The 21,476-nt window shown below is 44.9% G+C and overlaps 1 protein-coding gene across 2 annotated transcripts in view; it reads right to left on the reverse strand.

Annotated features, from left to right (window-relative positions):
- The window catches only part of LOC122155761 (cystathionine beta-synthase-like protein), a 27,289-nt gene extending 11,445 nt beyond the window's left edge, over positions 1-15,844 (reverse strand). The window contains exons 1-10 of one of the 2 annotated variants that reach the window (XM_042809930.1): positions 15,758-15,844; positions 9,984-10,112; positions 9,188-9,372; positions 8,511-8,617; positions 7,825-7,959; positions 5,235-5,314; positions 4,004-4,138; positions 3,393-3,462; positions 1,735-1,826; positions 551-676 (exon numbers count right to left, since the gene is read on the reverse strand). In XM_042809930.1, the coding sequence (XP_042665864.1) occupies positions 551-676; positions 1,735-1,826; positions 3,393-3,462; positions 4,004-4,138; positions 5,235-5,314; positions 7,825-7,959; positions 8,511-8,617; positions 9,188-9,372; positions 9,984-10,025 (972 nt within the window). In that variant the 5' untranslated portion in view covers positions 10,026-10,112; positions 15,758-15,844. Of the gene's footprint in view, positions 1-550; positions 677-1,734; positions 1,827-3,392; positions 3,463-4,003; positions 4,139-5,234; positions 5,315-7,824; positions 7,960-8,510; positions 8,618-9,187; positions 9,400-9,983; positions 10,113-15,757 lie in introns of both variants that reach the window. The other variant, XM_042809929.1, reaches the window with a different exon arrangement.
- Positions 15,845-21,476: the final 5,632 nt, after the last annotated feature.

Here is a 21,476-nt window from a genome sequence, read left to right on the forward strand (position 1 = left end):
AGTACAGAACAGCACTATAAATTCAACCCCATACTCTTTGAGCCAAAGGCTGTCATACTGAGCACCACATGCTTAGGATTCCATCCCACAGATGGGAAGTAGAATTTTTTTTTTTTGCCAAGGGAAGATGACTACATTAGCACTGCAATCTCTTTATTGAAATCTGTTACAAGACAGTCAGAGAGTATCAACTTATTTCCTCCCCCTTGGAGGGCTTCCCAGGGACACAGCTTCTGCTCAGGACTGGACAACATAGTCATACTGCTTTTGAGAGAGAGAGTGTTGGATTTTATCCTATTTTTATTATTTTTTTTTAAGGGAATTACGATGTTGTACAAAATTGTTATCTGTTTCACAGCATTTCTCCTAGCATTTTAAGACAAATGCGCACTGTACAAAAGCCATCTGAGAAAGCTTTTCCTGATGACAAAGAATAGGAATCATTCTGCCTGCCCCCTCTCCCCCTTCAGCTCAAAGAAATGCTTTCCCAAGTTACTTCTTCTCTCACAACCAACAGATGGCAGAGGTCAGGAAATCAAGAATGACTTACAGATCTATCCAACACGGTGGGAACAAAATCATATCCAATTCCTTCCACTTCATACATTGTCTTGTCGGTCTTGTTCAGTTCATCGGGTTGAGCAAGGATGGAGCCTTCAGGATCAACACCTATGATCTGGAAAAGCAGTTTTCACTTTGCTACCATGACACACTGTGTTCAAGAACACAGCTACCTACAAGCAAGCACTTGGCTTTATTACAGCTGTTGGTGTCACTGGCTCCACATGCAGCCAGGTAACAGCAGACTAGTCTGCTGCTCATCTCTGCCTGGCAACTCCCATCCCCCCTCCAAGCAGAATGCTTTGCTGCTTTAGGTTGGATATTAGGAAAAATTTATTCTCAGGAATAATGGTATGGCACTGGCACAGGCTGCCCAGGAAGGTGGTGGAGTCACCATCCCTGGAGGTATTCAAGAAGTGTGGAAACATGGCACTGAGGGACATGGGCAGTGGGATGGTGGGGATGGGTCAATGGTTGGAATAGGTGATCTTAGAGACCTTAATGATACTGTGATTCTTACCACTGGGCAACCCATCTTGTCTCCTCAGGCTGTGGACATTAAGTGAGAGGCACTACTTGTTCTACAAGGGTTTTGCTTTGTTTAGCCATAGGAAAGGGTTTCAGAGACAAAACTGTCTTCATTCTTGTGTCAGGCATCATTGCAGTCAATATGAGCCTATGTTTGTCATGAAATACAAGCTTTATTTTTTTATTCCCCTCCCCTGACTACATGGGAAAATATTAATGACTGAAACTGGATACCAGCTTCTGGGAGGAAATCCAAAACTGCACACTAGTACACATACCCACATTGGTTCGTGCAGAGAAAGACTCACTTGGCAAAAACCTCAGGCACTCCAGAAAGTGTCAGAAACCAAGCCATGGTCAGGAAGAAACCACAAGGCTGCTGTGAGCACCAGCAAACATCCCATGAAAGAACCTGAGGGCCAGTTTTCACCTGCTGAGCCAAACCTGAACTCCAGTCAATAGCAAGACCAGAACATAATGATTTCAGCCAGTGTCTAAAGACGTTTCTTCACTGCTCAGAGCTACTTTCAACTGAAGAATTCCAAGAGCTTCTCTTAGAGACCCAGGAGAGGTTTACAAGCAATGGGATACACCAAGAAGCAGAGCAGTTTGAAGCTATAGACATACTTCAGGCTTGCCACTTACTTTGCAACCTGGACACTTCTCCTTCAGCTTTCTGGAGACACCAGTGATGGTACCTCCTGTACCAGCTGTAGCCACAAACATGTCTATTTTTCCTGATTGAAGGTGAGAAAGAAAAGGCAGTTGTGACATTTCCCAAGGATGATGGATTAAAAACTCACAGTTAAGTGTAGACTTGATATAACAAAATCACAGAAAGCAGCAAAGGAGCAAGATAAGGCTTTTTTCTTCCTAAGAACTGTGTTATGAGATCATCTTGCTTCATCCCCATTTACTTAAAAAATGGCTTTGAAATGCCCTTCAGTAGCTCAGCACGGCAACAATTTGTCAGGCTTCAGGCAGAGCTAAGAGGAGGCCCACTGAGTTGATGATACCTATACTTTTCCTGTTGCTGTATTTGTTGATAAAGAATAATTCATTATTGAACTTAGAATGAGTAGCACATTTTGTAAGTGAATTTACAGAGTGAGTGGCAAGAGCAAAGGATAGATGTTCACTGAGAGAGCTTGACACTACCACTCTCTTATTTCATATATTGCTTTGGTCACAAGTGCCCAGCAGAGCTATCAGGTATGACAGTTCATTCTTCTGTCAGTCATCACAATTTTCTTGGTGCGCACACTTGACAATTTTGTGAGCAAAGCACATTTTAAAAGGTCAGTTTGTATACAAAGCCAAACGCCTTCAAGTCAACAGAGCAACACTGCACTGAACAGGTTCAGTTCAGAACAAGACTGGTTTAAACTCAGTAACAACACCTGAGCTGCTCTTGATCTGTAAGGTTATAAGTAGAAACAGGAGAGTCACGAACTCATCCAAACTCCAGGTTTGTGGAATAGCAGTTTGTTAAAATTCACTCATTTTGAAATTTCTTAACATTTGTCACAGAAAGACAAACTATGTCCTCTGAACAATTAGAAGGATGGGTTTTTTGGGAGGGATGGAAAAGAACTCTTCACACAGTCCTCAGTTTCAACGGAAGAAACATAATAACCAAATTTCTTATTCCAGTGGTCAGGGTCCCATCAAAGCAGCTTAACTGTACTGTTTTACAGGGCAGGTCAGTAGCCTCCTATATGGTCTTTTCTTGCAGAATCACACTGAATGCCTCCAATAGCTCTTGGGCTCCTTACCAGGATGTTAGCCCAGCTGAAGCTCTCTGCTGCCACATCCCAGTCATTTCTGGTACTCCAGCTAGGCTGCCTAGAGCTAAATGGAAATGACCCCAAAAGAGAAAACTGGTCTTACTGGTGACAGCTGCAACGTAGAACAATTTGTCCTCCCAGGGTCTTCTGTTTTAATGAGTTTTCAGTGTGATGGAGCATTTAGTTTGAGAATGTAAAAATACCTAATTCTGTGTTGTGAGGTAAAAAGAAACAATCCTTTCTTGCTACTCTAGGTACAGGTTTTTATTGTTCCCCCCCCCCTCCTCATACACAATTTAAGTATCACTATTTTCTCCACCTGGAGAACCTTAAAAACAGAGCATCCATCTTTAATGGAAAACAGTTTATTAGTAAGAGAAATGGAGTAAAGCAGTTCTCTAATGACACACAGCACATGTACAGAACTAACCATCTCAGGTCCCATCTTCCAAGAACATAACAACAAAGAATATGAAAGGCTCATTAAAGAAGAGGCCAGCAGCAGAGCAGTCTTACCTTCACACTGTTGCAGGATCTCTTCAGCTGTAGTATCATAGTGTGTCAGGGGATTGCTGGCATTACGGTACTGCATTGATAGACAAAATGGCCATTAAGTAGACCAGAAAAAACACCTACACCATCAGACATTTCAAGAACGTGACAAGCATTCTTCAAGCCCCACAGCTGCTACACACACTTTCCAGGCTGTTTCTTTATCTATTACCTGGACCTAGGCAGAATGCCTGCAGAGAGGTACATCCTCCCTAAATGACCTGCCATAAGGGTATTTCTGAGTTACCAGCAAATCTCCAACACCAAAATCAGACTTGGCTGTGGGACACTTTCTTTTAAAAAGCTGACCCTTGTACCAATTCTTCCACAAGGCACTATTAACTCAGTAGAGAAATCCACGGTTTTCTTTTCTAGCTTCTCCAAACATAGGCTTACTGCTGCCATCTAGTGAATATAAAAGCTCACTACCCTACAGCATAGTGACCACTCGGTAGGTCATTTTTCCCCCTCACAGACACCCATACACTGTAGGAACTTCCAGACACGGACATAAGGACCAACATAGTGATACCTCTTGCTGTGATACACCTACATCTCTGACACTTTATTCTTACCTGGTCTAAGATATGTGCATTGGGGATTTCATTCTTCAGTCTCCATGCTACACCCACGTGAGATTCAGGAGAATCAAATCTGGCAGTAGTTGGGGTCCTCACAATCTCAGCACCCAGAGCTCTCAGAACATCCACCTGTAGCAAAAAGAGACTGTCAGAAAAACCAGAAGCTTTACATAAGAGCTCAGTTTCAAATTCCTGCTGCCATTCTGGGTGTTTGAGTCTGTAGGTACTATTACTCCACAATGAGGAATCTCATTTAGGCAAAATTCTGTCTTGTTTTGTGCTGGTCACACATGCTCTCATCTCTAACAGAGCTATAGCCCTCTTTTTTTTTTTTTTTTTAAATCTAAATGCAAGCAATATATATTTACCTTCTTCAGACACAGGCATCAAAGGAGACTCTCTGTGGCCCTATTGCTCCATACTGCTCAAATACTATGAGGGCAAGACAGTCAGGCAGAGCAAGGACTATCTTCAGAAGGGAAGCATTTAATGCTCTGTGGACCATGGCAGTGGCCACGCATTATCTTTCCTTCCAGGGCTAGTAATGGGCATCCCTTCAGGGGATGCTGTTCATGGCTGCTCTCATTTGTGTCATTGACATAAGTGGTTTTCCTGACACTTATTTGCTTCTTCAATTGTGAGGCGTCAGACCTCTTCTCCACTCTCTTGTCTTCAGATACAGTATCACTCTAGGTGGAAGCCTGAAAAAGTCTTGCTCTAGAGCTAGATGTTTCCTGCTTTTTCACTCCCAACAGAAGTGGGCATTCTCCTTCCTGAGTTGTGGTGACACAATTCAGATCCTTGCCAGCATCTCTCAGTGTGTTAACTCAAAAAGCCAAGCAGGCTCACCCAAGGCTCAGCCTAGCGCAGAGCCAAAGAACATTCGAAGCTTCAGCCATTGCCTTCCCTTGTCCTCCTTTGCTCATTGGGGGACAGCTAACCCAGGGACACTTTAATCTGCAGTGTAGATCTCAAGTTCCCTAAATACCTGTGATGACAGATCTCCAACTGACAATGCTGCAGGGACAGGTCCTAAACACAATTCTGTCCATGGCTGTCCAGCCAGGATCTCTCTTGGCACTTCAGCAGAAGTCTGTCTTGTCAGCAATTTAGAGCCCAAGAGCCTACATCACTGCTAAAACCACAGGACTCATTTGCATGAAGAACTCCACCAGTGCAAGCAAACTTACTTTTTAAACACTCAAAAAATAAAAGCGCATCTGACCTTCTCCATACTCATTTTTTCTGGCATCACAATGATACAGCGGTAACCCTTCACTGCTGCAGCCAAGGCCAGCCCAATTCCTGGAAGCAAGCAGAGACATGAAGAGCACTAAGTGAGAAGAAACAAAAACCAAAACCCACAAGGCCAGCTTCGGCATGTTTTAATCAGATTCTCAAAGAGACTTGAGTACAAGGTCTTTAGAGGAGAGTAACAAAGTTTCTGGCTTCTGAAAAGAGAAGGACTTACAGACACTGTTTCTTTGAAGAATGCAGCCCAGAGAAAGTTCAGCTGAGGGTGGGGGAAACGTATATTTTTATGTATGTATTTATCAATATGTGCACATGGGAAAGCCAGTGGTCTGTATTTCACCTTCCTCTTGCCTATTTGCTATCTCAACGTTTTTCCAGAAGAATCTCATGAAAAGAATGAATTTTAAGCTAAGGAGGACGTGGAGCAATCTTTTTGATGTTAAGAATATTAAATTCCCTACTATTCTGCATTACTCACTCAGCATTAAGTCCCCAGTTTGCAATGTTCCTAAACTAACTCCTTTCTAAAACAAGCAAATTTAGATTCTTTGTGTGATAGTGGCTGTAACATATTACATCAACTTGTTACAACAATGAAACACCTAGACTGTTAGAGACACCTCATTTCTAGTTTGAAAGTCTGTACTTCCAGTCTGATGTCTGCCTTTTCATTAGATCTGATTTCTGCCTACTTGAGCAGTTAAGCTCGGAAATACCCTCCTCATTGAGGTGCTTACACTTGTTATCATAATGCTTCACTACAAAATGAAGAAATGGACCAAGGCAGTGATCTGAGGTAGGGCTGTGTGGCACCTCCCCTGCTGTTTTGGGTACCAGGCACAGTATCAACATATGCCCATTACATACTCTACAGAGTCCAAAGCTGCCTCTGTTTCTGCTTGGTTCGGGATTGCATAGGGGTGAAAAATCCATATTAAAAAAAATCTCAGGTAATTCAAATACCTTTAAATTCTCCTTAATTTTTAAAAGGAGGTGGAAACAAATCCTCTTCCAGTGCATTTTAGATAAATACAGGTACTAGTACTAAGTAAAGCAAGACAGCACTGAACCTAATAGTGCCAAAGCTTGAAGACAAACCATGCAGCATCCTTCCCTACAGTCTATGATGAAGAAAGCATTCTAAGACCTAAACTAGTACTTTGCACTTTCTGGAACTGACCTGGAAGTCCATCAAACATCAAAATAAAGCTCTTGCTGAGGAAAAAGCAAGATGCAGTGGAGAAAGATATCTGACATATTAGACACTCAAAACAGTGGTTTGAGGCCAGGGTAATTTCCTCACTTCATTCTCCTCCCTGGCCTTTGCTTTTCAGTGCATCAAGACAGCTTTTGAAGTAATTGCCTTGTATCTCCCTTGCATCTGCTTTCTTTTTACTTCTCAGGATCCACACGAATGAGACTACTTATCAGGTGCAACACTGAAGTAAGATGTCACAGTATGACCTTATACTGGAAGAACACAGTATATGACAGCAAGTATATCAGACAGCAAGTATGGACTCATTCCTAAGGGCTTCAGTTGTACTGTAGCCCTACAGAGCACTTGCTGAGCAACTGGCAACAGATACGACTTCCCAGTTTTTTGTAGAATGTATTCATACGTTTTCATGCACCAGCTCAGTCATCTCAGTGACTCCATTAACAAGGACTGGAAGAAAATAACAGAAGAAAAGTCTGTCTGAACTAGCTAACTTGTGTGTATCAGCAAGAAGTAGTGAAGCGCAGAAAAGAGCTTAAAAACAGGTCAAGACATCCAGTGACACCTGTCCAGAGCATATCAGGTAGGGGAGCAGTTTGTAGCACATCTCACAGACTCCCTTGGAGGACACTGTGTTTATAACTCACTAGCTCAGGGCAGAGCATTCCTACATTTACTCTCCATTAGGAGAACAGCTTGACAAAGGAACAGCAGGTTTGATGCAGCAGCCCACTGAACTCCAGCCTACTCAGGTCATCAGATGCTCTTTCCTAGTCCCTGACTGGTGGGACTTCTCCTTCCACCAGCCCTCCAAGGAGATGCTGGTCCAAAGGAAACCTGTTGAAGATGTAGGAGCACAAGGGCTGTGCCAACAAACAGAGCAGTAGGGATGCCGCTTGTCTCCCAGCTCAACTGCATCACTAAGGGAAAGGCCAATTCTCAGGCCAGGCCAACCTCATCTAACAGACTGCATGGCCAAGGACTATGTGACTTTCCAAACAGAAGATCAGACCAGTCTTTTGGGGCTTGATTTCCAACAGTTTCAATTGAACTCCAGAATAGAACTTAGAGACCCCAGTGAATCTGGCCTAACACTTTTCTTTAAAAATAAAAAAATAAAATAAAGCTAAGAGCCCCTGCAAACGTAGACTTCCTTGCTGGCTGTTCCGGTCAGCATAGCACACTGCAGAATTGTTGGTTTTTTTCTGGTTTTTATTTTGTTTGTTTTACGTAAAAACTCCTCTGCAAAGGCAGCCTCCATCTCTGGTCTCAGGTCTGCCTTCTCCAGGAAAGCCACAAAAACATCTTTCCCACTCTTTGCTAGGACCTCTACATCCCCTACCTGTGTTTCCAGAGGTTGGCTCTATGATCGTGTCCCCAGGCTTCAAAATCCCAGCTCTCTCAGCATCCTCTACCATCCTCAGGCTGATGCGGTCTTTCACACTGCCCCCAGCATTGAAGTACTCGCATTTTGCCACTGGAAACAAAGAAACCAAGCAGTGTTCTTAAACAGCACCTTGCTGCTGACCCTAACACATCTGCAAGCGCAACTGTTAACGTATCTGGCACAGTTCACCACTCCATATACAGCAGCAGAGATGGGGATTCCCTTCACATGAAGAGTTCTACTCTATTCACATCACCAGTGTGTTCTGGCTCAAGATACCTCCAGTTTAAACAAATATTTCAAGAGGCACTTTCAATCCTTTTATCGTTTTCTTTGATCTTTAGTGACAGCTTGCAGATCCTGCACTTTGTGCACTAGTGAGAAATATAGGTATTAGAAACAGTTAACAGCAGAAAAATTGCAGGGAGAATCCTTGTAATAAAATGCAAATTGGATGGCATTTTAGATTATCAAAACTTAAAAACCTGAAAATCTGCTGAATTAAAGGAATTTTAAGTCAGTTTTCTAAAGAGTCCCTGCATTCCTCTTATGTCTGAGTTACACAACACTACAAAGCAGAACTGCCTGTGTTTCCATAACAGTGTTTCTCATTCCTTTCTCCAGTCTGCAGTCATACTCACAGAGTTCACACTTCAGCCCAAAGTGCTTCCCGATCTTGTTGATCCGCACCAACGGTGTGTTGCCAACTTTATTCAAGATGTTGGGCAGAATGTTTGGAGGGTCTGGCCTGGCACACAGACACAAAGTCAGAAAGCAGTTCACAGAGTAGCAACACAAAGTGTTTCTGATGTTTCATTACACCCAGCTTTCTCCCTTTTCTAGCAGACTTGAACATTCTCTTAAACCAAAGTAACTATTAGATATCAATTTGTAAGACATGTGCCCAATCCAGAACTCTAGGATTAATCATACATCAAGCCAAGTACTGAAGCAAGAACTATGTGCTCTGAACTTCTTCCTGGCACAAGTAGTGCAGCACTGCTCACAGTCAGCTGTTTTACAAGCAATTACAGCGCAATTGTACATCGTCAGAGAACTGCTTGCCAGGTTACTTCATGTAATCTAATTCCAGTGCATGCAGTTTCAGATCACACAACTTCCTTGGTGCAAGGCCCCTTGCATGCTTAATCTGCATTCTCAGTTTTGTTTAGGCATTGAACTTAAGAAGCACCAGCATACATCTACATGCAGCAGCATCAGTTTAAACCAGTCACCTTTTGTTAAACTCATGTAGCACTGTGGTCACCAGGATAAGTCTTGTGTTGAAAACTAGCAACCAAAGAAAAGTAACACTTACAGAGACATATGACGATGGGGGGAGGCAGAGATGGGTTTCCCAAGCTTCCACGTGCATTTGCTGGGTGTATCAGGACGGATCCACTTCCTTTCCTTATCGTTAGTCTTACAGTCCTCATTGTCTGCCCCACCAGGAAGGAAGTATGTGCCAGAAGCATAAGGGCACGAGTTTGTATCTGGCTTGGCCTGGGAAGGAAGGGAATGCATTTTATCCTTCAAGAGAAAAGGAAGAGAGTCTTCTGTGATCATTTGTTGTGATGTAATGAGGCTAGAGTATCTCTCAAGACTATCAAACTTGAGCAACTTCTGCAGCACAGGCAACCCCTCATTCATGTTATTGCCCTGCAACTGCCAACCCCAAAAATAGCTAAAAGTTGTGTTACTCATAGGGAGTCCTTATTCTTGGTTCTGCCTCTTTATCAACTGATCTTTCTTCTCCAGTGCTTCAGCATGCAGTTTTTCTGAGGGCAGCCTACCCCAACAGAAATTACCATTGCGCTGATTTTCAAGAGAGCAGCGTGATCTTGTGGGACACACATTTCCTATACAAAAAGCTAGCCCCCAGAGAGAAACAGAGGAAGACTATTCCATGGCTAATCGGAAAGCGGTGCCAAAAGACTCCACAGCTACTTGTGATCTAGACAACTCTTGCACAAAGGCCACTGGTTTCAATAGCATCTGACTCAAAAGAATTCCAAACCCCCAAAAACTACAAATCCCTCCGAAAGCAGACAGAGCTTCCCTAAATTCTGGTGAGAAAGATAGGCAAATAGTCACCCCCAAAGACCAGAGTGTACCTTAGATACTGGAGCAGGCTTCTCTGACATCAGCTTCTCCATTTTCTTAAGCAAAGACACAGTGGACTTTCTTTGGGAGAAAGAGTACAGTGGGTCACGTGACTGGAATCTTCTTCAAAGCTGCAGATCCTGCAAATAAAGAAACAAACAAAACACTATCAGGAAACGGTCTCTTATTAGGAAAACGATACTCACCCCCCTTTTATGGTGGTAGGAGGAGAAAGCTGCCAAACAAAGTGAAGCTGAGTTGTATAGGCAGGATAAAGAGAGCCATGCAGCAGAAGTATTGAGCAAAAGCAACTGAGGGCCATCTGACCCTGTTCTTCCTGTATTACCTCTTCCACCCTCTGCCCTGCCCTCACAGCCCACCTTCATGAAAGCAGCAGAAAAATCACTCTTAGTGATTGTCTGCATTTCTGTAAGCTTAGCAGTCAGAAAATACTTCTGTCCACAGGATATATTCTTGCAGAGACATCAGGGGTGAAAGGGCTGTACAGGACAAACACCAAAAGATCCTGTATACAATTTAGAAAAAGGCTCCAAACAGGAACATACATAGATTTCTCTCCACCCTTGAGAAGAAGACCAAACTCGTAAGTTCCTCTTACCACCAAATTAATGTTGAACGTGCAAATACAGGGATACAGCACACAAACACTTCAACCACGAGGCAGCTCAGTAAGCAGTTGGGTGATTGAGAAACTTGTGAATAACTAGGGAAAGCAATCAATTCATTTCTCCTACCCCAGCCAGCTTACTATCATTGAAGGTAAAAGTGTGGCTCAAGTATTACAAAATGTGGTTTTATTCATCACTTTTTTGCAGCAAGATTCATGGCTCTTTATGTTACTGAATTGTGCCAGACCTGGAAAGGTTCTTATCCCCACTCTTCTGCCAAATGCTTGCAAAAGAGGCACAGCTTAGACAGGCAGTGTTGATGGTCTGCTGGCAGACTGGAAAACATCTAATCACAGGATCAGTGAACTTTAGCATCTGATCCTGCAAGTTAACACGCACCAATAACCACTACTGCTTTATACATACCTATTCCTTTCTCACATGCTAGTTTGAAGAAAATGCTCATGGCATTTAAACAGCCTCCCTTTATGAAAGAAGTCTCTGGAAGTGCAAGCTTTCAAGACAAAGGCTTGACATAATTCAACATCTGGATATAAGAACTTCCATGCTACTCTGTTTTATTTGGGTTAATATATGCTCAAGTTCCAAAACAGGCTGCAGCCACTATTAGACTACAAATGAGGACTAGATTGCGAGACACCAGTCCAAAAGAGCTCATATACCATAAACATGCATAATTTAACACTATCAGTCTATGTTACTAGAGGTGTTTATTTCTAGCTCCACAGCAAGCCTCAGTTCTATTTCTAGGAGATGCCTGGCTCACAGTTCAGAACACCACTTTTTTTTTTTTGTAAAGCAGTAGTGTCACGATGTCCCCAAGCCATATATATGAGTTCAAGACAGTGGATACAACACTGGGCATAGATGCTGCCAATCGTTACAAAGCCCATCTAATAAAGATACCTTGCTGTGAAAGGATCACACCACCTCTTCAACACATGGGAAGGTAGCAGCAACAGCTTATAGAGAGGAAGCAGATCTTGTTCTTCCCTGCTAATTGCAGGGGAGTTGGATTAGATTAACTTTAAAGGCCCCTTCCAACTCAAATGAAGTTATGCTCTCATAAAATAGAGGAGTGAAAAAAAAAAAAAAAATAAGACTTCAAGTCACCACACCTTGGTGTCTCGCAATATGGCCCAAAAATTTTGGAGAAAGGGAGAGAAATCTGTGGCAGTACAAATTTCAAAGATCTGTAGGAGTAAGTACTTGTTCTTTGCACTGTCTGCACGAAAGAAGTGAATATGGCTGTTTTCAAAAGCTGCCTTTTGAAGGAGACCCTCTAAACTGGGGACATTGTATTTCCTCTATTATGAGGGAAAAAAAAGTTACAAGTTCATAAAAAATCCACTACTGGAAATACCCATTACCTCTTGAGATAGAAATAGCAGGCATAGAGGAAAAGCTGTATTTACTGCCTTCAACTGAGATGGGAGATTCTCTCATGCGTTTAGAGGAAGAGAAATACTTTGATGCTTCAAAGCTTGGTCATGGGGCTAGAACTTTCAACAAAAATGTGGCCAAAGAGGAAAAAAACCTAACCATAAACCTAACCAACAAAAATCTTGCCATCAGATACCAATCTTAAGCAATACTATCCACCAGAATCAACACAGGCCCCTATTCAACAATTCCTTTCAAAGTGCTTTACTAGGTATGATTTTAAACAACCTCACACTCATCCAATTCAAACTCTATAGGTATGTGCATATACATTTATAAAGTCAAATTCTAATCATGGTAGTAGAGAATCAGTCACAGCTGCGGTCAGTCTAATGTCATAGATGCTGAAGAAGGACAACATCCCATTACAAACTTAGGAATTCAAAAGTGAATTCTTACCACAGTGCTCAGTGAAGTCTTACAAGCAGCATCAATGGCTTTTTGCTCTTCATACAGGAGAAGAGCAGAGTCCAGTGGCTGACTCTGATCTGAACCAAGAAGATCTCTCTCATCTCTCCAAGCTCCTTCAATCCCACCAATGAGCTTCCTTAGACACCACCCCAAACATCCTTCTGGCACTTGCAGCCCAATCTAAGGTAACTCTAACAAAACATGGGGCAGATGTCCACACAGGACCACAGCCAGATTTACCCGAAGACCCATAAACCAGAGCATAGGACGCTCATAAACCTTTCTGGTGGGAACATCTTTGGGGGACAAAGAAAAAGGGCTGAGCAAAAATTACCAAAACAAAAGAAGACAGCAACTTCTTTGCTATCCTGACCCCCTTCTCAGACTGTCTTCTGGACACACAGACAGGGGAGAACAGTGAATGAACATTGCTTGGTGGGCTGCAGAAAGGGCTGCCCATCTTCTGGAGGGAACTTCTGCTATCTTGAACTGAGGTTTGCCATAAAAGTAAACACTCCCAGAAATAGCCGGCAGTGTGGGCAGAACCCAGGTAGAAAAGCCTGACTAACTTCTGCCCTTATATCTACAGAGCACGCAAGGCAGAAAAATTAGAAAGCCAAATTACAGTCACTTAAGCTTAAAGCATGGAGTGGACTGGAGCACAGACAGATGTAATAGATCCAGAAAGCCTCACGGACAAGGCCACACCTCAGCATCAATCTGCACAGGGAATCCAAGATCTGAAGTACTCCTCAATTCGTTCACGAGGAAATTACAAGGAATAGCACTGAAGGCCAGTGGACGAAATTAATCCCTGAACAACCTGGGTTGAACTCGCTCCACAGATGTTAGGAGCTACAGTTTCTGAGGCTGTTTACAGTATACCATGTCAGCACTAATACAGACATGTACAGAGTATCATATGTGCGAGAACCTAATTAACTTCAGTCGTGTCTGAAGCCAAAATTAAGCTGTCTAAAGGCAGGTGTACAAGATGGATCAGAGGGAGATGCCCTAAGGGCTGACTGCTCAACCAAAGATGAGATACAGGATTCCACCACGCTGTAGCATGAGAATGGGAAACTTACATGCTAAGCAGGTATACGAATGAGTAAACCACCTAAAACCAGTTGTTCTGCTTGCTCTGTGGTACCACAGGGCCTTAGAGAGCTGGAGGATCTCTAAAGGCTACCAGAAGTAGCAGTACATACACAACCTTTGGAAGCTGCCTTACCACAGCTATACTTTGGTAAGGCAGTGGCACAGGCTGCCCAGGGAGGTGTTCAAGGACGTGGCACTGAGGGATGTAGTTAGTGGATGTGGCGGGGATGAGTTGGTGGTTGTACTAGGTGATCTTAGTGGTCTTCCCAACCTTAACAATTCTGTGATTCAGGAGACTACCAGACAGCTGAGTTTTTCTTATGGCACTTTGCTACTTGTTCAGTAGCAGCCAGCCATCTCTCCTGTGCCTGGAGTTGTTAAGGGACTTGGAATAACTGGATATGAACGAAAGCTACTATGAGGAAGAGACACTGCAAGAATCAGAAGCCTCATCTCTGTACATCCTCTCAGTGAGGACTCTTCTTTTCATGGTTGGACTGGCATACCCAACCTGCTGATAGGAAAGCTGTAGTCCTTCCATGCCCCTGCCTCTCTAGGATATCAGAACTTCAACAGCAAAGCAACTCCCATCACTCTGGCAACTATCATGCATAAGATCAGCTAGTGAAAACACGAAGCGTTCAGCCTTCCTTCTCCACACAGAGGAACACTGTGTGCAGCCCTGAAGAGGTGCGCCTCTACTTCCTGAGCTCACTCCAACCTGCCTGGATTCACACCGTAAGACATGAATCTTCATTTAAAAGACCTGAGGAGCAAAACAGCACTAGAGAAAAGGCTGAAGAATGTCTCATCTGGATTTTTACCTGCTATAGCCACAAGTTTCAGCATTGCTTCCCATCTCTTGTTCCCTCAGCCCAGAGCACACAACCCACACCCAGCCTGAGGGGACACTGCTTGTCCCTGTGGGGCTCACCCGTGGCAATGCCCAGAAGCCACTCACACTCGGTACATCAATAGGGCCTTTGGCAGGCACGGTGCTCCCTCAGTCACAGAACCATAGGGAAGGGACCTCTGGAGATCATCTGGTCCAAACCCCTGCTAAAGCAGGTTCTCTACAGTAGATTACACAGGAAAGCATCCAGGTTGGTTTTGAATATCTCCAGAAAAGGAGACTTCATGACTTTTCAAGGTGGGCAGCAGGCAGCTGCCAACAACTATGGCTGGCCCAGGCCCTCCCTGCAGCCAGCTGCCAGCAGGTTAATCATGTACCTGAGTTGGCAGGCCTGCAGCAGGGCCTCAGCGACTTTGCTACCACTACAGTTTTTCGGACTGCTCTGGCTTGTGGAAAGCAGGTTTGACTGAGCTCAGAGGATGCCATGGGGTACCAAAAAGTTGCCAAAAAGGAGGGCATGCCGAAATGCTAGGCCTCACCTAGCCTCTCTGCCTTTCTCTGTTAGCAGCCATCTCGCTGCAGATTTACCCCAGCCACAAAACAGCATGCTCTGGGGTCTCACAGGAGGCCCTTCCTCCTCTGGCCCAGGTTTGCTCATCTCCACAGCCAAGGCGTTCCCTCCTCTGATTGGAAGTTTATTGGAAGGCAGGGCTTGTATCTGGACTCAGCAAACAGCCTTGTTTAAAAAGTAAATACGTACATGCCGAGCTGCTCAGCCGGAACAGGGCCAGCATGCTTCCAAACTTCCATGGTCAAAGGCTTTGGGGTGAAGAAAGTGAACGAGAAAGCAGCCACCCGAGGACAGGCAAGGGTCACCAACCTGCCAAGCAGCACGGGCTCAGCCATACCTCTATTGGTATAATTAACGTTGCTGTGAGCATTAGATCTTGCCCAGCATGGGAGTGGGAACGCACGAAATAAGAGGCAACAAAACGAGCTTTTCAGCCTGGCTCACCCCAACAGAGCACCGACCCGTAAGAGACCCCGACGGTAGCAGGGAGAGGCCCTGGTGCGAGAGCAAGGAGCAGCATGCCATACTGGGAGCCATCCTGAGAGCAGCCTTCCTCCTCCCCCGCCCCGAGCCCAGGCTGCCGAGAGCAACCCCCGTCCTCCGCCTCCCCTGACCTCCCGCCAGCCCATCCATTCCGACTAACAACCGAACAAAAAGCCCACCCGCGCTCCCCGCCTCCCTCCACCCACGCGGGCCCTCCAGGGGCTGATGCAACGGCGGGCGCCGACCCCTCCCCCCCGAGAGCCGCCACCTCACCGACGGGGCAGTCGTTCCGACGACACCGCTGCAGGCGTAGCCCCGTCCACCGCGTTAAGAAGAGCCCGGCGCGTCTCGGCTCCACCCCTCCTCTTAGCACCGCCCCCTCGATTGGGGAGGAGGCGGCGAGGAGCTCGGCGATTGGTCGGCACGGGGGCGTCGGCGAGATGGTGGCAGCCAATCGTAAGATGGCGCGGGGTGCGGAGCGGAGGAGGAAAATGTCCGCCCCCTGCGGCGCGTGGGGATGGATGGCGCTGCGCCGCTCCCCGCCGTGGGGGGGAGGGGGGGAAGGTATAGAGGGAGGAGGGGAGAAAGCTGTGGTGGGGCACGGGGATTGTGGGGCGCTTGATGTAAATCGATGGGATCACGCTTGTCCGCTACGGGGTGCCCCAGCTCATGCAGAACCAAATGTAAGAGATACCAATAGTGCTGCAGAGAGCCCAACAGTAGGGCCTGCTGCGTCTTTGGAGAACGCACGTTGGAAAGGCAATTTGAGGTAGTTTTGAACGTGGCTCACCCTTCAGTGTTCACATGTTTTAGGTAATGGAAGGAGTGGGGACAGCATTATACGCCTCTGTCTGTATACACAGCTATTCCACAGATAGCCATATGACATCATAATTGCACGCTGTATAAAAATAAGGAATAAGGAGCAGGGTGGTAAAAGTGGCAGAAGGGAGTTGATGACTGGATGTGGCCAGTCTGAGGCTGAACATCAGGTCCTGGGGGCACAGAGCAGGCTCTTGAGGAAGAAAATGAATATAAAATGTGGGCTGAGATCTTTGAAACATAAACAAGAGCAAAGCTGGGAAGCTACTGAACAACTAAGAATGTGCTGCCCAGAGAAGCTGTGGTGCCCCATCCCTGGAGGCGCTCAAGGCCAGGTTGGATGGGGCCCTGGGCAGCCTGAGCTGGTGGGGGGCAGCCCTGTCCACAGCAGAGGTTGGAACTACATGATATTTAAGATCATTTCCAACCAAAGCCATTCCATGATCCAATGAACAAACAAGAGAAGTGGCAGGTATTTTATATCAGCCTTCAATAAACAGCAAAACTAAGGCAGCTGTTCCCTTGTACATGCTGAAAATCCACACTCGGGTTGCAAGAAAAATCCATGCTTTAGAAAAAAATGTTTCTTTTTCCCTGTCTCTTACTGGACCAAAATAGATGCAAACCTACTTTTAATTCTACATTATTCTCATTTTCCTAACAAACAAATTGCTAGAAAATACAGCTGTTACTTATTTTAAATCACAGCTTGCCTAACTAGTTATGTCAGAAATATGCATGGTTTGCACAGGTAACCATTGGGACCACTGGAAGAGCTTGTGGAAACAGACCCTGGCTTACTTTTGGTACTGTTGGATTACAAAATGGCACAGCTGAGCAAAGCACAGCAAAACAAGAATCCATGAATATTTGTGCCTGGAACACTGTCATAACTTCAAAAAAACTCGTGCAAATGTTTGAAAACTGACAGCATATCTACAGAGCCCAAGGAGGGGGGTGGTTAAGCCAGACCTTTTTATCTTTGATGCTTTTCAGACTGAGGGAAGAGGCACAGAGTCGGCTGTTCTGCTTCAGAAGCGTCAACCTTGCAGCAGCCACTGCAAACTCAGGCAGATGGGTGCTGAGATATGAAGCTGGCGGCACAGATGGACTTGATTCATCTTTCAAACTGTGAAACAGACACCTCAAAGGCAACTTGTAAGACCAAGTGACAACACTAGGCGTGCTGGAAACTATCTGAACATAATGTGCCAGGCTAATTAGAGGTATTTGTAATTGCGCCACAGTTCTGCGCTCAGCATTTCATCTCTCAGGTAAACTGTATACACTTACAAGGAGTGAGAGTTTTGTGTTAAAAAAAAAAAAAAGATTTTTAGCTTATCTGTAGTGACACAGGCACACTCTCCCATTGACATTAGTAGCAATAGCCATGGTGACAGGAAATGAGTATACAAAGTTTTTTGTGACTGCACCCTAATTAGACCACCATAACTGAGCCCAATCAGTGGGACACTTAGATTAATCCTTAACCTGGCCTTGTAAGTAACTTCTATAAATCAGCAATTCACTGCCAGTGCCATGGAGCACGTAAGCCATTTCCTGAGATTGAGGAACATCTGCCATTACTTCACATTACTTTTCTCCTAAGGAACAAGAAGAATTGCAGGAAGGGCTAGTGTACAACCACAGTTATGGCTTGATCTTTATGACAGGTATTTCTATGTTAATATAGAAATAAACATCTTGTTTAGGAATGGCAAGCAAAAATTACTGTTTCTTGTGTCAGAGTTGAACAGATTCACCAAAGACTGAAAGGTAAAGGAGAGACCCCTTGAACATCTGAAGTCAGTGACCAAAGGGCAAACACTATTGTGTAGGAACTCAGAACATCAGGTACAGGAAGTTTTTTGTGAGAGCCAGTCAAGTCATCCAAAGAACTAATGGTGCATTGGTGGTACCCAGAGCCTGTTTGGGAAGGGAGAGCTCATGGCTATCGCAGAAACTATGAAAAGATGAAGAGCTATTACACGAAGGGAGGTAAAAACAGCCCAAGAGGAGCCATAGCAGATTTTATTTTAACCAAGTGGGAGAGGCTGCAAACAATTTCGAGGACAGAATCATAGTTTGAAATGATCTTTAACAGCTGGAGAAATGAGATGGCAGGGTAGGATAAGGCTAGTAAGGACAAACGCAAATTTTTATGGCCAGGCAGGAGCAATGTGACCACTCGTGTAACACTCATGTAACCACTATCTGGACAGTAATTTTGTAGAACAGAATGCATGATTATAGTGCCACACAAGCTTGTTGCAAGTCAGCAATGCCTCACTGTTGTGAAAAAAACAAACATCATACAGGGTTACGCAAATAGGAATGTAGACTGTAGGAGACATGACACTCGGCACTGGTGCGCTTAGTTGAGGGACCGTATCCAATCTGATGAGCTGCATTGCAAAAGAGGTACGACCAAAAGAGGTATGGCCAACATAGAAACAAGGCATGCAGCAAGAACGTGTAGAGAGAAATGTGACCTGAGAGGAACACCAAAGAACAGAAAACAGAAGATGGGAAGAACTGGCTCAAATTAGCTACAGGGCAATAAGGAAAGGGGATATACAATTTTTCAAGTTCCTTCAGGAGGAAGTGGAGTAGGTCAAAGTTGTGACAATAAGGATTTAGGTTTAACACGAGGAGCACAGAATTGCTCTGGCTGGAAGGGGCCTGAAGTCCACCCTACTGCTCAAAGCAGTGTCAGCCCAGAGATTAGAATAGGTTGCTCAGGCTATGTACTGTTGTGTCTTGAAAGCCTCCAAGGACACAGCCTGTACAGCCAGCCCAGTGTCTAACCGTTCTCATTGGGAAAATGTTGTCTCTGCCCTCAGTTAGAACTTCCCTTTTCACTTGACAACCTCAGTGAAAATCATGGCTTCTTTTCTTGCTGACCTCCCTGCGGGTATAGGAGGTGGCTGTTAGGTTCCCCTACAGTTGCTCCTTCCCTCGTCTGAGCCAGGCCCCAGCCACTCCTCACACGGCCATTGCTCCAGCCCCTGGCTATCTTGGACCTTCCCCAACCCAAACAACTCCAATTTATTGATAACTTTTCCACACTGGAAGCCAAAACAGTAAGCAGTACCTAGATGCAGCCTAGCAAGTACCGAGGCAGAGGGGAACAGTCACTTCCCTCAGGCTGCTGACTGTCTCAGTCGCACTATTCAGGATGCAGGTTGGTCCTCACTGCTGCCAGGACAAGTTGTGGCCTCCTGCCCTGTTTGCTGCCCACTGCACCCCCAGGACCTTTCACACAGGGCTGCTCCCCAGCCAGGTCGTCCCCAGCCTGACAGGGGCTTGCTTCATTCCAGGGGCAGGACTTGTCATAAGCTCATGTTCAAATTTCATGAGGTTTCTGCTGGCCCATTCCTCAAGCCCATCAAGGTGCCTACGGAGGGCTGCTTTGCACTCGTCAAGAGTGCAACCCTAATTTGGTGTCATTCACAACCTGGTGAGGATAATACTAATTTTCTCCTTAAAGTCACTGATAAGCAAATTGGTACGACAGGACAGTTGCTAGGACTGACAGACCCCTGTGGTACTACACTTGTAATTAGTCTCCATGTGGGGAACAATCCATTATTAACTGCCCTCTATCCCAATGACCCAGCCAGTTCTTTGGTGAGTTGCCCATTCAAACTGTGAGAACACAGTTTGGATGGAGTGAGAGGCTGTCTGAAACCCTGCTTAAATCATCTACAGTCCCACAGGAAGGATATCATCCATTAGTCTGCCTTCATCTGCAAATCTATTCCCTTTGCTGAAGATGGTCTTTCTGAACAGAGTTAAAGTGCTACTGTGCGTGTTTGAGACTCATATAGCTGGCTAAAGACCAAAGGCTTCCTTCCTCAGAGGCTAAGCAAAGAAGGGCAATTAAACATCTCTGTTGTGGTCAACACGGTCATGTGAAAGAGTCAAAAACCATGAGTCAAAGCCCTCCAGAATGAAAAAACTGGTCCGGACCTTCATGAGGCTATTTCTCGGTCAGATTTTGGCCTTAGGCTTTGGAATTTCCCTTGCCCATCCCTAGCCCAGCAACACAACAACTTTAAAGCCAGTAGGGCAGTCTACTCACTTTACTCTTACGCTTTGTCCAGAAATCACTTTTTCACATACTGCCTCAATGTTCTTTTATCAAGCCTTTCTCTTGCAGCTGTTGGACATTTTTTTTTTCTCCACCAGCATAGGAGGAAGAAAGGATGAAGCCACTCCCACATTCACTAGCGAAAAAGGAGGAAGGGACAGTAACAAAAGACACAGGACTGTTCTCAGCTGTGCAGCCTTCTCAACTTTCTCTTAAACACAAATATTAGCTCTCAAGGGGAAATGAGATAGCAGGAAAAGGAGAGCAGGTGCTCCTTTGGCTCTTCAGGCTCAGAGTTGCTCCTCAGGCCCAGAAGGTTTGCTGCTACACCTGGCTACAATGGAAGCAGTTTCGTCTTTCCTTTCTCCTATTTGGAATCCCAAGCAGCTCCAAGAAGCAAGTGAAAATGGGCTGGAAATACAGCCAAAATTCAGTTGCATAGGTGGCAATGCTTGAAATTGAGCCAGCTGCCAGCAAAAACACAGCAGGCCTAAACCTGGCAGACTGTAGAGCTTTCAGTGAAAAACAGAGGGGCAGGGAGACTGGCTCATCTGCTATGCAAAGCCTGTATCCACACTTTGTCTCATAGCCCAGTAAAAGCAGGGCAGGAATGTTTTAATTTATTTAATTCCTTCAGACTTAACCAAAAGAGCAGCTTTGGAAATTAGCAACTGAAGTCAGTGGCCTACAGTGCTCCAGCACTGCTCAGGAGAACAGCACTCTGCATGCCTTCTTCAGAAACCAATGAGTTTGTCTCAAAGGAATATGGATTGTAAGTTTTCTCCCTAGTGGGAACAATCATCAGAACTTTGAATATTTCTAAGATACTTCAATCAAAGGGAAAACTGTACTCACACAAACTGGGCCACAGCTCACCTGGGAAACTACTGCCCAAAGCCTCACTTGAATGCCACCGTTTCATCAGAAGCTATCACAGTGCTGCTCTGCTGATGTAAGGATGCATGTAACTTGTATTTGCCTTTAGTCCTGCCAAAACTATCTAGTCAGAAAGCAGCCACCAAAACTCAAAGTATGAGAAAAGTACTGAACTAGCAACCGTCAGAGTGCAATGAAGAA

Source organism: Centrocercus urophasianus, unplaced genomic scaffold (genome assembly GCF_019232065.1).
Source record: "Centrocercus urophasianus isolate 14NV4802_14NV808 unplaced genomic scaffold, USGS_Curo_1.0 seq_12, whole genome shotgun sequence".
NCBI classification, from domain to species: Eukaryota; Metazoa; Chordata; class Aves; order Galliformes; family Phasianidae; genus Centrocercus; species Centrocercus urophasianus.